Source organism: Aptenodytes forsteri, unplaced genomic scaffold (genome assembly GCF_000699145.1).
Source record: "Aptenodytes forsteri isolate BGI_AS27 unplaced genomic scaffold, ASM69914v1 Scaffold10, whole genome shotgun sequence".
In the NCBI taxonomy this organism is placed as follows: Eukaryota; Metazoa; Chordata; class Aves; order Sphenisciformes; family Spheniscidae; genus Aptenodytes; species Aptenodytes forsteri.
Window position 1 is genome coordinate 4,211,347 of NW_008794117.1, and position 16,448 is coordinate 4,227,794.

The window sequence follows — 16,448 nt, forward strand, 5'->3', positions numbered from 1 at the left end:
AATAGTGCAGAGCTGAGTGGAGAGAAGAAGGAAAGATTTTTCCCCTCCATTTTATTTTCCCCATTGTTTTGGCTCCATGTGTGTCTGTGTGAATGAGAGAGAAAGAGATTTTCTCCCCTCCCCAGTTTAATTGCAAAGTATATGCAGCTCTAAGAGAATATAGTGCCAGTATTTCTCCATTTTATTCTTACAGCATTTTGATTTAAGAAAGCTATTCTAAAGGAAAAATCTATCTTTAACATTTTCAGAATTTTGGCTGTCTATAGATGTAAACTTTATGCTGCATTAACATTGATGTTTGTATTAATTTTCCTTAAAAAAAAGAAATAAAAATAATTTATATACGTACCTTTATTTATTTCTTTACACGCTTAAAGGCATCCATAGCCACCAAATTCCCAAAAATAGCAGTCTAAAATCATATTAATACTCACTATCAATGCCTAATCACCTACTGATGTAAATAATTCCCCTAAATAATGTAGTTAACTTTAAATCAAGTGAACAAATACATTCCTATTTCAGTTTTGTTCAGTTTTTTTGAAAATGTTTATTAACATATTACTTTTGAACAGGGAAAGAAAGTTCCAGCTTCAGTGAATAGAAATCCAAACCAATCTTCAGAGTTGTACAATTGCTTGTGAAAAATGCTTTCACGTATTTTTATGGTACGGGTTTATTTCATCACTTGTAAAAATCAAAGATTGGAGAGCAAATTTTGCATGCCTTTTTTTAAAATAAGTTTTTAATAAAATGGCTTACTTGACTGGTTTGAGATATGCGACGCGTCCGATTATACAGTGCCATGGAATCTCCCTCCCGTGTTCTTTCAATTCGCCATCCCCATGCCAGCATAGTTTTTAGTGATTCTTTGATTGGCCATCGATAAATTTCTTTCTCCTAGAAGAATGCACATGCAATAATTGCCTGGTTTATTATGTGGCTGCACAGAGCAAAAAATAACTATTGGGCTTCTGCCTGGTTATACTGAGATGCAAAGAAATGTACTGAAATCAGCCCTTATGGCCCAGGGATACTGCAAATAAGCAAATAAATCACGTAAGATATTAAAAAGTTTATTTATCATTTCAGAGGTGGGCAGAATAATTCTGGCCCTGCAGGAAGCTGATGGTCACAGGGATAACCACGTTAATGGCACACTCAGATATGAACTCAAATGTGGAGCAGTAATTATCAGGAGTAATGCAGTGTTTTGTGTGCTACATGAAACAAAAAGACATAATCACAGAATCATAAAAAAAAGTCTATGTTGGAATGGACCTCTGGACATCATCTGGCTCAACCTTCTGTTAAGGTCAGGTAAGCTAACCTAATTGGGTTATCGATGCTTATCAAGATTAGGTTATCTAGGGCCTGCCATGTCATGCCTTGAATATTTGCAGCGCAGGTGATTTCACCACTTCTCTGGACAACCTATTCCAATATTTAAGTTGTCAAGATAAGAAGGATTTCCAGAAAGCATTTCCGCTGAAGCAACTTAGACCCATTGCCTCTTGTCCTGTCACTGTGCATCCCTGTGAAGAGAATAAACCCATCTTCTCTATAACTAACATTTAAGTACTGGGAAACTGAGATTATATACTCATCAGTTTTCTCTTCTTTAAGCTGAACAAACCCAGTTCTTTCAGCCTTGCTGCATTTATCAAGTTCTCCAGCCTTCTAATCATCTTCGTGGCCCTCTGCTGGAGACCAGACAAAGCCTAAACCTAAGTCTTCACTAAGCAAGTAGGCATTCCTGTCCTATATGACCTTACTGTAAAAATATACTGGCAATATGACACTTCAGTTTCCGCTTAAGTTATGCCATGTAAATTCAGCCATGAGAGAAAATAGGTTGAGTGGCCTATTTATTGTACAATAAACCCCTTCTATCTCTTTTTGAGATTTTGAGGAAGGCAACAATCACGCATTAGCTGACGTACTCAAAATAGATTTTAAAAAAGCAATGTGAACACAAGGTGATATTTTCACAGTGAATGAAGCAATCTTTAAATCACCCTGGATCAAGAATGAACAAATTCCTTACCTTTTCAGATAGTAACTTATATTGTTTCATTAATGGTTGCACTTTTGCAGATTCAGAATATGTTTCACCATATGTCCATCCATTGGCAAACTGAAAACAGCAATAATGAGAGGAAAAAATGGGGAAAAGCAAAAAATTATGAAAAATCCTATTTTTATTGGTACAAAGGAACTGATCAATGCTTCTGCAGAGCTTTTCTCTTGAAATTTCCTTTCTATTATTTTCTCAACCAACATTTATATTATCTACGCATAATGAAATGAATTATGTAGCATGCCATCTTTTTGAAAATTAATGATTAAACAAAGCTAACATTTCAATACCTTTTTCTTTTACATATTTATATAGAGCAGAATACTGTGCTACAGTTGAGGAACTATTTTTAATACTGGACACACAAACTGCACAAAGGAATAAAAACCCTAAAGAGGTTTTTTGGTTAAAAAATTGAAATTTCAAGTCAATAAAACTCTTAAGCAATTAGCAAGTATATTTACTCAAAAGTCAACAATAAAAATAAGGAAGTTATGAATCTCTGTTTTGAAACACTCACGTGCACTTACAGAACTTTCCCCCCCGAATGCATTTCAAGAAATTATAGGTTTATATCTTACCTACGTACCAACTTGTAGCATTATGAAAATAATAATATTCAGAGTAAAATATTTTGAAGATGAAATGGATTAAAATAAAAATTCTGATTTTGCTTTAACAGGAATATAGGTTTTTACCTTTTCCATTGACCATTTGTCATGAGAGTGCTCTGCATATTTGTTAATGAAATATTCTAGCTTTTCAGGGATTGTAATGCTGAAAGTGAAGAGAAAAATAGCTATTATATCACACATGCTAAAATGTGAATGCTTTTGTTTTGAAGAAAACTTTCAAATAAATAATTAGTAGCGCATACATCCATTCAAAGTATCTTACTGTGCTCTGCTTCCTCACATACAGTTTGCTCCAAGCCCCAGTTAAATCAAGGAAAAAATCTGAGTTATTTAATGGGCACTGAATGAGAACCACAGCTCTTGTAGGAATTTCATTTCTTTGACACACATGTGCAGGGAAAAATCAATAATGATACCGCGCACTCATGCTTTTTGTCACATATTTCTATTACTAACATTCATTTTCTTAAGATTAAAGATATAACTATGACCCACAGTTTCAGAAATACGGTGGTAACTTATTGCACATGTCCATCATAAACTAAGTGTACTAACAGTCCTTTTTGAAACACATCATCTATTTCTATAAATTTTATTATATGCTTGAAGCACGATAACTTATGACAACTCAAAAGTTATATGCTCAAAGATTTATTTTCCAACACCCCAGTGAATATTAAAAATATTAAAATCCTTATTAAAAATTGAAAAAAACACTAGCCCTTCAACAGGTATACAAGACAGTGCAGAAGTTAAGGTTTCTTAAGTAGTAAAGGAAAAGCAGCTTTCCTTAACTGTCAAACAAGCACTCGATACAGAATCCTTTTCCAAAAATAATTCATCAAATATCAGTATTGTTTTGCATCTGCATTCCTACAAATCAAAGGGTAATTGCTTCTTGATCACTTATGAAGTAGCAAAATCTTCCCTCCTAAGACAAAGAATTTTGGCAGCAAAAGTGTTACAGTGCCATCTACTGCAAAGTAGAAGAGTCTGGTTTTTAATCGTCAGTCTTAGGGGGGGGGAAAAGCAGAAATGTAAAACAAAATTATGTCAGAGTAACAGTTTCCAAGAGCCTAACCACACACAAAGGTCAGAAAATATTCATCCAGCATGGTCATCAGTTTTTTTATTGTTTGGAAGCGTGTATTTCGAGGGGAACTCTACTAATGGTATAATACTTTGAATAATTTTAGAAATACAAAAAATTGATAAGTACAATAAGGTCATATTATCTGTAGCTTCATATAAATAGGTCTAGGACTAGTAAGCGATGCGATGCAGGATTTGCATGTTAAAAGAATACAGGATAGGTTGGAAGTGACACTGATAAAAGTAGCACTTTCTTTGTCTTGAATCATCACAGAACTGTTGACTCCTACGGCAACGAGGTGACTGATGATTTAGGCAATGTTAAGTAACATTTTCTGACTTTTTCAAATATATTCTGGCTATCTACAATTTTCCTCTGAAATGACACCAGATAAAGTAATTTTCGATTAGTTAAATGATAGAATAATATCCTTACTAAATTTTGTTAAAACTTCAATATATCTTAAATAAATCTTAGACAAATGAATTTTAATGGTCACTGATGTGATTTCTATATTCCAGTCTAGATTATGTCTTTTACTACCATATTTCAATGTGCATACATGTACAAGCATGCTGTAACAAAGGTATCAATCTACTGACAGCTTTCTGTGTTCTGAATGTTAATACAGACAGAAAGCTCACAAAGGCAATTGAAGCAGACGTCTTACAAGTAGCATTTTTCAAGACATAGTGCATAACCACACTGCTGTAAGACTATTCTATACAAAGGAGAATGGGGCGCTGGGTGTAGTCAAAAATCAGGGCACAAAAATCCCATTCAGATATGTGTTTTGTCTGGCTAATGTACTTAAAAAAGTATGGTCAGAGTCTGACTGCCTAGAGAGAATGAAGATCTTTCTGCTCAGTTCCCCATTATTCATAGTAAAAAGAGATTATATGAATGCATGATCATCATCATTTTCTGTAGGTACACTGTCATTAACACACACCAGAGTTAGTGTCTTGGTACATGTTAATAATGACAGGGATGATGTAGACTGGTCTACTTTTTCTGCTCCTAAAAACATGATGGTTTGTTTGCAGCAGACGTACAAAGGTAAACAGACAGTTCCATCTTCAGGCTGAAAATGCATTAAAAATGTTCTAAGTTGACCAAGAAATTAGTTACGTAACTGGATACTTATTGCTTTCTATGATTTAAAATAAATACTTAAATAAAAAATAAAATACAAAGTTAAGGTCTCCATTTTATCTAGAAGATAAGCGTTCAGAAGAGAATAGAAGCTGTAAGTTCACATCATACCCAACAACAGACTCCATCCCTCTTTTACACGTTCATGATAAAAAAAACTAGTTGCAACAAAGTAATTCCTTACTTTGATGTATCAACAGGTTGAGGATTAAAGTTCCCATCTGAATCCATTGAAGACTGTTTTTCCATCATATTGACATAATTTGATTCCATATAGTCTGGAGGTAAGGCCCCTGCAACTGCGCTCAAACAAGGCAAAGCCAATTTGAACAGTTCTTGTTCATACTTCTGTGGAACACACAGGGGATAGAAAGTGAGTAGTGAATGGAAGCTGTCAACATCACTGCTGAAACTGATATAGCTATATCTGAAACCAAGCAGCCACAGAATGGCTTTTTTACTCAGTGTGAAATTGAATTTTTGTTCTGAAAATAAAGGAAACTGACTGTCCAAAGCATATTATACACTACAGATAAAGACAGGATCAAGCCTTGTTCTTGCTGAAGTAAATGGGAAAAGTATTGACTTCACTGGGAGCAACACTAGACATTTTTCAGATGTCTGGGAAGAGAACATAGCACAGGAATATGCATAGCATTTCTAAATACCTAGATTTGAAATGAAAGCCATGAAATTTTAAGCAGGCTGGTTAAAAACACTCATAGAATGAACAATAAGTACATACCAAGGTGTATTATTAAACTTTTGTCCAACATAGAATTGATTCAAGGGTGAAACTACAACTACTAAGTAAAGGACTATGCTCTTGGTTTAAGGAAGGATAGTGTGTGAGGTAGAAAAGTGCAGCTTTCAGTCACCTGCAGATGCCTGAATTTGCTTTTAGGGCTCTGAAGTGTAGTTGACCTGTACAGATACACCTCAAGATTACTTCATTAGCTATAAAATTTTTTTTTAATGAGCAGACAAAGTGGTATTCCTACATTAAAGCAGAAGCTAGAAGACGAAGATTTAAATTTACTAAAGCCTGTATTTTTCCCTTTAAAGTGGATAACACAGTGTTGATAAAAGCTGGGTAAAAATGACAGATTAAAGAAAAAAGGTTACACAGTAAGACTTTTACAGTAGTAGATGGATATTAAAATTAATTACCTTTTGAGACAAAGCATCAAAAATACCCCAGAACAACTTTCTGGATAAATGAAGTTCTTCTTCTGAGGCAGCACCAAAGTTACCCCATCCACCTGGCAAACAATAATACTTCCAGCATCTTTCATAATGATTTGTCAGCAACTAAAACAGAACATATTTTGAAAGGAAATAAAATACAACTGTTGAAGTTCTTGCATTCTGGCACTCGACCATTATACAGGCACTGCCAGAAAAATGTCTAATTTTTATCAAGAAGCCATGTTGTGTATCTATTCTTTAAATCACTGGTGGATATACACACAGAATGAGCAGTTCTTTCTTTTAACATTAGTGGCATATGCAAAAAGCATGTGACAGAGGATAATTTTTCCCAACACCACAAGAACTCTGACAGCTCAGCTGAAGACAAGAATTCACCTCCATGTGCTGCTATTCCAAACACTGCTGCTTGGTGGGTAAGACAGTAGAACCATGATTTCACCTAGTTCCCAATTATTATTTACACGTCTGAGAGCTATTCAAGAATAACTCCCAGTGTGACTCATCTCTTCTGTGAGTTGTAAAACCTGCTGTCCTCCTTGCCCTCTATTACAATTGGCAGAGGAGCTTTAACCTCTCTCCCTCTCTTTCATTAAATACATATTTCAGGGATACTTTCTTCTTAAGTGGTTACAAGATTCCAGATTATCAGGGACTCAAATGGTGCAAGGACCTGCTACTGGGTATTTGCCAAACTAAGACATCACAGATTTTGCACTGAATGTGTCCTCTATGTCCCTGAGTCACAGACAAGAAGAGGAAAAATTAGTTGTATATCTGTCAGTAAAGGTAATCCCAAACAAAAAAATTCTGGCAATAGCAAAGTATAAAAACCTAGTCCTCCTCAGGGGCAGATTTCCCTAAGGCACAGAATGATTCTTCTAATAAATTTAGGTGGAATTTTAATTCAGATTTTATTTTAACAGTTCCTCAGAGAAAAAGAGAATTGTTTCAACATCACTTTGCAAAGCATGTTGGCAAAATATTACAAGTCACAGTCAGTAAGGAGATGACAGGATTCCCTTTTTTCCAGTCAGAACAAATGCCAAGATGGAAACATGCAGATATTCATAACGTAAATGTGCAGAAATAAAGACAGGCATTAAAAAAAAAAGTCCTGATGTGTAGAAGTGAGGATTTTGATAACCAAAAAAATAACATCAATACTGTGCAGTCCTGTTATACTTTTCATGGATCAGAAAAAAACCCAAAACAATCCATATAATGTATTTGTATATTTTTAGATTTAAATAATCTATTATTATCTATTTACTATTTAAAGATGATTAAAGAAAAAAGGGAGAGAAGAACTTACATGCGTATATAATGTAAAAAGACAGAAGTTTTATCATTTGTGTAGAACCACAGGGGTCTCAGAAATATGGACTCTAACAGTCTAAGATGTATTTGAAAACGTTTTTTTCAAAATAAATTCTATTCCACAATGGCCAGAGTTCAGGTTTGCTTTTGGACAACATGTGAGTGCTAATATATATGTACATTTTTTTAAATCTAGCCAAGAGTAAAGCCAGGTTTACCCTTAGAGAAGTCCCTGATGAAGCACTGAATATGATTTAAGAGGAAATAAAAACAAGGCAGCCCTATTCCAGAAAGTTCACAGCAAATTGTAGAGGAGAAGCATCACAGATTTGAATTCACATGCTGCCTAAACTGAGGTAATTTTTAGTTGTAGAAACCAGCAAAGGTATTCACAGTAGATAGCACTCTATTCTGATTTAGCCCTAATGATTTCCTCCTCTCTTCCCATTCAAATTTACATTTTCAGATGCATGATTAACTTGTAGCTGTCTCTTTAGACTACTATAACCTGTTTGCTAGCACAAGCCCATAAGGAATATACATGGTACTTTCAAATCAGAAACACATTAGTAGATATAAGTAGGAGTCCCTTGTTAAATCACTGAAAATCAGTTTACTGTTGGTGAAACCTTTGAAAAGTTCTAGTTCTATCTTCAGATAGAGTTCACTTTCCTCAGAAACTCCTACTACTTGTTTAGGTGTCAATGGACGAAATCATTTGCCCATGCTAACACCATGGTTCTCTTCATATCTATAGTCTCCCAAAGCCTGACTTGCCAAAAGGATCTAATTATTATTTCCTTCCTGTTCAGTTCAGCAATATGGGAAAGTCACTGCAGTCATGACCCTCAGGATCAAAAAACCTGCTGTCCTAGATGAACAGATCTCAGAGAGCTGGGGTTGCTCCTTCCCCCCCAAAAAAACCATAGGCACACAGGGAGCACCAAGTTACTATTTGGTTTTTGCAGCACATGAAATGTCATAATGCATTAGAAAGGTCCCCTTCAGGGCAGTATACTAAATTATCAACTGTTTTTCTCACACATAGGCACTAAAGAATGGCTGCTCTGGCATCTTTAGTTTGATTGAGCACTTCTTGGGGGACACAACCAAACTATGAAGTCCTTGGCAGGGGAAAGACCATGCAGCAGGTCCTGGCTTTGAGACTAATGATTTAAATTCCTCATCTGATGTCAGAGACCATAATCTGGCTAGTAGAAGCCTGCATAATTCTGAGGAGTATTTTGGCAAAGAAATCAGATGTAAAATGCAATTAATCCTGGTATGTGGCTTTTAAAGCATAAAGAAATATTAAATAAGAAAAGATTAAATATCTCGCTCAAAGTTGTGGTGGGAAAGCATTAAAAAGGACTGCTGAAAAACAGCAGTAGGTAAGGTGAGAAATGATACATTTCTTAGAACTGCCGATGAAATCTGAGGAGTCTTTAAGAAATGTGTCATCTCAGAAAGGAAAAAACACATTCTTCTTGTGCATTAGGAATCAGAATCAAAAGATACGGAGAAACCTTTGGGGGCTGAAAACAAAATGGAAGATTATTAAAAAACATGTATTGCTTAGATTTCTAAGCACAAACCACAGAAAAAGAGTCCGTTTTCCATGAGCTGGGAAAACCAACACAGAGGGCAAAAGTAAGGTTACATACAGACTATCAATTGCTATCTTCCTTTGTGCACTGGATTCTGCCCCCCGCCCCCAAGAGTTTTTCTATTCTGTTTCCACATGGGCTTAAAAACAAAGGAGATAATTAAAGGAGAACCAAACATTAGACACGGACTTCATAATTCCATATGGATGGATGTAAATTAGACTGAATTCCTGCCGAAGCAGCAATTTGTCTTTAAGAGTTATGGTCTTAGATTATTGCAGAGTGGAGATAAGGTAACAAAGAAGATAGAGAATATTCCCCATGCACGTATTTTCTGTTGCATTTTCTTACAAGGAATGCTGTTGAACATTAAAATATATTTTTACCTTGAGAGGCATCTTCGCATGTTCATTTAATAGAGGAACATCAAATACTAATCTTCTCAGCAAATGCTGCATCATGGAAGGCCGCAACTGCCTAAAAGCAGACAAACCATTTCAAAAGGGTGTAGCAGCATAGTTTCATGTAAATAATTAATAAATACATTAAAGCAACCTGTCAGTTCTATGCCATTAAAATTCTTCAAATTCATAAAGTAATAAGATTTTGCTTGTGGCACTAAAAAAATGTGCCCAAAAGAAAGCAAACAAGTGCATACCAAAGAAAACCTTCTGAACAAGCTGGAAATCAAATGCTGTAAGGAAGCAGAGAAAATATCTCATCTATAGACAGAGAAAATCAGGAAATAAAATACTGAATTTTGATATTGTGTATTATGATCACCATGCCCATGAGAAAAGGCTATAATGTTAATTTCTTGTATTATATATCAACAGCTCTTAAAAATATCCTAGAAACTAATAAAGACATAAGAGCATTAAGTCCTTAGATATGTACTAAACAAGACGCAGCAGTGGGCACCAACTGGAAGGACAGAAGAAATAGGTATAGCATGTATGTTAGAATGGCATGGACATTAACCCTTTCCAGATAAATAGCAAACACTGGTCCATTCTATTGCTTCTTATCAGTGTAATATATATATAAAATGGTCAAATGGTCAATGTGATATATTTTATAAAGAAATGCTATACAGTACTTTTTTACAGTACTATAATATAAATGTCTGTCATTTCTGAACACATTTCCACATTATGCAAAAAAAATTATGGTGAAATATTCAAAACATTCTGGTGATTTAAAAGCCTAAATGTTGCTAGCTTTAATTAGAAATTTAATTCATAAGCGCCTAGTCAACATCTGATAATTGAGCCTGTAGGCTTGTAAAAAATTGGATAATAACTGTTTTTGAGACTGCAGATACCCAGACAAAATTTGTCCCGTAGGTGTCAATAACGAGATATAACAATACTAGTCATTGATTAGGATTTCAAATGTAACACAACATAAACAAACATCTCCATAGAACTGTAAAATCTACTTATCATCAACCATACTGCCAATCTGTACAGCTAAAAGTATTTAAATGGCACTTCAGTCCATGCACAATTCCACATTTCCAGAGCTTTGTCTTTTTGCAGTACATGCTCTTAGTTAATCGCCAAGGTTTTAATTTAAAAAACTCGGTAATAGCAAAATAACTGAGGACTGCATATGAGTAATTAATGAAGTTGCAAATTGAATACAGTGTATTTAAAAATATCACAATCATCTGCCAGAAAAGAAATCTTAATTATGCTACTGGTGGCATAGTTCTGCATTCCTGTATTATAAGTATCATAGGTTACTTTATCAATTAGCATTCCTGTACAGCCAGGAGTATTTTCTTACCCACAGATAGACAGCAAACACTCTTCAATAGAATCTCGCTGAGCTTTGGTAAGAGAGCATCCCTTTGAGAGTCTGTACACAGTATGTAATAAGGAATCGATGAGGGAAGCATGGTGCTCTGTGCCAGCAAAAAGAGGAGCACATCTGGTCAAGAGAGGCAAGACTGCTGTGCAAAGGTATCGATTCAGAGCCAAAGCCATATCCGTAGCACTTAAAGCAGCCTATGAATTAAACGGGACAGAAATTAGATTTGTCTCAACAATGTTGTTACAAATGAAAAGAACTTGTTGTTTGTTTTTCCTTTGTAGTAGTTATGAAGAGGGAAATTTCGAAAATACACAAATGAGGATTTGATAACTACTGGAAGCTGGATGCCTAGCTTCTTTTTCTGCTTCTGAAGTCTCACAGATGGTTTTTGTTTTGTTTTGTTTTTAATGAACGAAAACATAAACACTAAAGGAAGCCATTCAAAAACAAAACAATTTTCAAGACTATATTAAAGAATGTCACAGTTGCTTAACAGAACACTCCAAAATCAGGTAATACCAGTCAAGTCTGCATTTATAAGACTCAGTATGTTCCTGTGTTATGATCAAGCCCAAGTTCCAAGTGAGGAAAAAATCCTCTTTCTAAAATAACAAAATAATTATTTTCAGAAAAATGTTGACATAAAAGGTCAAATAGGGAAATCAAAGTCCATTTCTTAGCCCTCACATAAGCTCTCTAAATCTGATCTTTCTGGACCAAGCCAGCTAAGAAAAATTAGATGGAAATACGACTCACAGAAAAAAAGGCAGCAATTTTGAGGAGGAACTAAAACAAAAATTTAGTGATTTCCTAAATAACAATGTAGGTGTCTCTGACAAATGCATGGAGATGAACGATTTCTGTATATCTCTGGAAAGAGGCTCTCAGTTGCATGCTTCATTGGCAGCTTATCTGATTTTGATTCCATAGCACAAGCTCAGAAAGTCTCCTGGGGAAAGGCATTGCATCTCTTATGGATATGGGTATCAGTGGGGGCTCTTATAAAGTGAGCATCATTCTGGAGAATGCTTCTTCACTGTTCTTCAAGTATTCTCAAAGCTCAGCAGCAACAGGCAGCTCATCCAGCATTTGAGAAATGCAGAAGACAACATGAAGAAATAAAAAATGTTTTTTTGAGGGATGAGAAATGCTGCAGTGTTCAGTAAGATAATGGAACCAAAATTACAACAGACTTAAACCCTTACTGTATCTAAAGAAGCAGCAGCACGAAGATCTGGCAGAAAGCCAACTTCAAGAAGGTGTAGAAGAAAATCCTGGTCCTCAATTCCATAGACCCTGTCAAGGAACAAAACCATGGCTGCCTTGTGATCTGGGCAAAACCCCGCAGACATGTCAGGTTCCACCACAGTACCATCTAAAAGGAAGAAATAAGACTTCAATGACAAGGATCATCCTTCACCAGCAGACTAGGCAGTCATGCTACTACTTGTCAGAGGTTTTGAGTCTCTCAATATCTAAGCATCTTCCCCATGGTTTTGTTACACAAAGGCAACATATTTGTAGTTAACTGAAAAAGAATGCATAAGGCAATTATGCATAGATAGATAGACCTCAAAGCCCATACATGCTTTTCTGTTCATGCTTTGTGTATTAAGGGATTCTTATCAGTTGATATTCTAATATGATAAGTACCCAAAACATACTAATTCATCTACAGAACTACCCAGTTCTTAGAAGAAGCAGACAGAAAGTAAAAAATACAATTCTACATCAAACACCCCAGGAATGCAGCACTGGTGAGCGTATCTGTAATGTATGGCAACGAATTAACGTTATACTAAAAAGTCCTCTGTATCTGAAAACTTCTGAAATATCTGTAAGGAATTAATTGAAATATTTTTAAATTTTGATACTTTCATTTTCAAAAACCAAATAAAAAATTCTGTATCTGAGCTGTACTCTGTGCTACTGAGATATCACCTATAGATCTATCACTATTTAGAATATAAATAAATAATGGTGTAATAGAACGATTGATCTTTTTCTCTCTTCTACTGTAAGCTATTGGGCAGTCTTGTGCTGTAACTCCCTAGACAATCCATGTTGCGATTATAATGTTCTCTCTCCAGATACCCAAAAAAGCAGATGTAATTCCTTTCCCTTTTATATTGATGCTCACATAGCTCCCACTATTGCAATCAGTTCTATGTAGGCAGAAAACACAAAGAAATGCATTTGCCTTGTCACACCTATAACTTCACCATAGTTGCTGAAGAACAACTCTGGTGTCTTAGTAAGATCTGCTAGAAACAATTGATAGGGTTAGAACAGCAAAAGCTAATGATTATGTTATCAAGAGAAGAGACTGAAATTTTTTCAAATGTTTTAGAAAAATAGAAAGTATGCATTTTTAAATTTCTTTTTAAAAGTTGTAACAGATTTTCATGATTCAATTTAAATGAATGGGATGTACATCAGTGATTTAAGCGTACACAGAATTATTGCCTATGGCATGCAGAAAAATTTTTGAAACGTTTGAAATACACATGATTTCTCTTCTAATTCACATAATAAGTAGTTTAATTTCTATAACATTTTTAAATACTGAGAGAAGTATGAGTATCAATATGTCATTAAATTACAAAAAATAAGTCGGATGGGGGAAAAAAGTAGAATAATCATCTTACCTTTAGCTATGGTTGGCATGTGGAAAGGAATACTAATTACTCCCACCAAATCTTCCAGTGGAATCAAAGACCGTAGAATTGATCTGATTCTAATGGCTTCCCCTTTACCAGCATGGATTAGCTAAGGAAAAGACAAATAAAAAAGTAACAAGGTCTTCTTTTCATCTTCTATATGTGTTCATGTTCTGGAAACTTCCTGAACCATGGATACACAAAAATTACTGCTCTCAAAATCGCTTTATAATTAATAATGTAAATTTCACGCAATCTGTATTTATTTGCTGTATTTTGCATGCAAATTTGCAAAGTCTCGAAATCTAGATGTTTGGTTATTAAATAAGACTAAGCCCATTTTCAGAATGGAATGTTAGGTAAAATAGGTGAATAAAGCTTTAAAATGTAGCACATGGGGGGACAGGAGGGGGGAAGCAAAAGCAGATTTTCAGATGAAAAAAGCCAGTTTTTCTGTCCTGGCCAAATAACAACACTTTCAGGTATACCAGCTGTTTTAGTTTTGTTTTAAAAAAGGCAGCAAGACAGGGAGAAAACAAGGCAATTTTTTTTATTCAAACAAAACAGATATTCATACACTGACCTTACCATATGGATATCTCCTTTCTCAAGTTATCGATCTCTGCACAAATCTGATTCTGATCTATACTGATCTATATGAATTAGGGCACATTTCAGGGTGAAATGAGAAACTATGCATAAGTAGAGTAGAATTTCTGAAGAACAGGAAGGTATTTTGAATCATAAACAACAAATATTTTCAAATAGTTTCAAGCTCTTAGGAACTAAGTGGTAAGGGCTTGGTTTTTATAGTATGAGTGTCTAATTCTTCGTATTTAATGCCTGAAATAGTGACATCTTACCTTTGAGAAGGTTTGTCAGTGTGAATAAAGATTATGAGATATTGATGTGTATGTCCAGGGACAATGCTTATTCCTACGTTTTAAAAGAATGCCCTATAATATTGACTCTTTTATATGCAATTTAAACAGTCTGTTTAAATAAGTGTATGAAGAGAGTAAAACCATGGTTTAAAAAAAATAAATCAATCTACACCATCACAATAAATAGGGAAATTTGAGGAGTTTGATTGTCATAATGGACAATCAAACAATATTCATGACAGAATGTTGAAGACCAACCACAGGGAACGGTAATAAGAAAAGCAATGGAATAATTCCTTTAAAAAGAACAGCTTCTGAATAGTTTACAGAAATTCCTTGCAAATTAGCAGATGAATACATTATGTACATTAGGATACTATGTAGCCATACCACTGCTTTAATACCTGGTAACATGTTACTGTGAAAAAAGCCAAACAGCAAACCACCGAACAATGAGTAAAACAACTATGCCTTTACTTTCCAATGCATGAAGACATAAAACTTACATGCATTTCAGGGGCACAACGTCCTAAGAGGTCAATCAAAGCAGCATAAAAGGTCATGATTGCATTTCCCATGTGAATAGTGTCATCTTCTTGTTCTTCCATTTCACTGTAATTAATTAAATGTTAAAACAATTAAAATATGAAAAAAATACAAGAGAGTTTTTACATCAGCAATAAATAAAGAAAATCTGCTCATAGGTGTAACAGCTTACACACAGTGGCTTCCTGTTAACTCGTGGACTTTTAGCAGACTGACGCAGAATGGAATTTGTCCCTAAAAGATTGTAGTGACATCTTCATTGTTACCATTTATCTGTCTCATTTTGCATCAGGGGATTGATTCTTAACTGACTGACAAAGAAAAAACAGAATTCTAAAGAGGATTTAATATTTAGAGGGAGTTACTTAAATTAACAGTGCAGAGGAAGCATTATTTGGCAGAAGACAAATCTCTACCCTCCATAGAATCCAAGGAAGAACACAGCTGATAATTCACATGTTAAAACAAACAAGTCACTTCACGACTAAGATTATAAAACAAATAAACAAAAATTATGGCAATGTAATCAATTCCACTGCACCTACAGGGTTTTACCCGATCCATTACTTGGGGAAGGTCCATCTCTTGTTGGATCTTCTGATATTTGTATTGCTTCCTCCATGGCAGCAAGTAACCCATTGCCTCCTTCTCCTCTTAGAGCTGGACCAAAACATTCAGGTCGACGGATAAGCAGTCTGACTACAACATTAGCATTCTCCTCCACACTCTCTCCTACCACACAGAACAAATACCAAGATTTAAGATCATATCAAAAAGACTTCTGAAATATAATCAGAAAAAGGTACACAAAAGTGCAGAATGTATGCATCAGTAGATACTTTTAACCACAAAACAGTTTAAATATCATGACAAAGTTACATAAACACACAAACATACTCCTCTATTATTGTAATAAAAGCTATGAAACAAAACGTGATTTCATTCAAAATTAAATAGAGCCAAAGAAGTACCTATGTAATAAAGGGTGTTTAAAGCATCACTGAAGCTACTGATTTGTAGTAAAGACTCACAGTCAAGTGAAAGAGTTAATGAGGGGACCAATATAGCTGCTAAACACTAAAATTGGACTATCCAAATCTTCATCAGAAGATGGGGGTTTGGCTCTATGCCTAGCATGATTTTTATCATACAATATTTAGGACACTCTGCTTCCAAAGGAGATGTGGGCATTTCAAAGACTATAGATGGATCTAAAAAATGGGACATAGGCTCATAGGACCCTATATGACTTGTGAAATGGGCATCTAAGTTACTGCGTGTCTTGCATAATTCATAGAATCATAGAATCATTAAGGTTGGAAAAGACCTCTAAGATCATCGAGTCCAACCATCGACCCAACACCACCTTGCCCACTAAACCATGGCCCTAAGTGCCTCATCCACACGTCTTTTAAATACCTCCAGGGATGGGGACTCAACC

At 35.1% G+C, this 16,448-nt stretch overlaps 1 protein-coding gene across 1 annotated transcript in view; it reads right to left on the reverse strand.

The window, feature by feature from the left end:
* Positions 1–16,448, reverse strand: part of RYR2 (ryanodine receptor 2) — a gene marked incomplete at its 5' end in the record, with an annotated part of 258,073 nt that overhangs the window by 124,829 nt on the left and 116,796 nt on the right. The window contains 11 exons of the mRNA XM_019471222.1: positions 763–900; positions 2,048–2,137; positions 2,779–2,857; positions 5,148–5,311; positions 6,134–6,274; positions 9,486–9,576; positions 10,891–11,111; positions 12,123–12,292; positions 13,566–13,686; positions 14,968–15,073; positions 15,553–15,739. Of these exons, the coding sequence (XP_019326767.1) occupies positions 763–900; positions 2,048–2,137; positions 2,779–2,857; positions 5,148–5,311; positions 6,134–6,274; positions 9,486–9,576; positions 10,891–11,111; positions 12,123–12,292; positions 13,566–13,686; positions 14,968–15,073; positions 15,553–15,739 (1,508 nt within the window). The remainder of the gene's footprint in view (positions 1–762; positions 901–2,047; positions 2,138–2,778; positions 2,858–5,147; positions 5,312–6,133; positions 6,275–9,485; positions 9,577–10,890; positions 11,112–12,122; positions 12,293–13,565; positions 13,687–14,967; positions 15,074–15,552; positions 15,740–16,448) is intronic.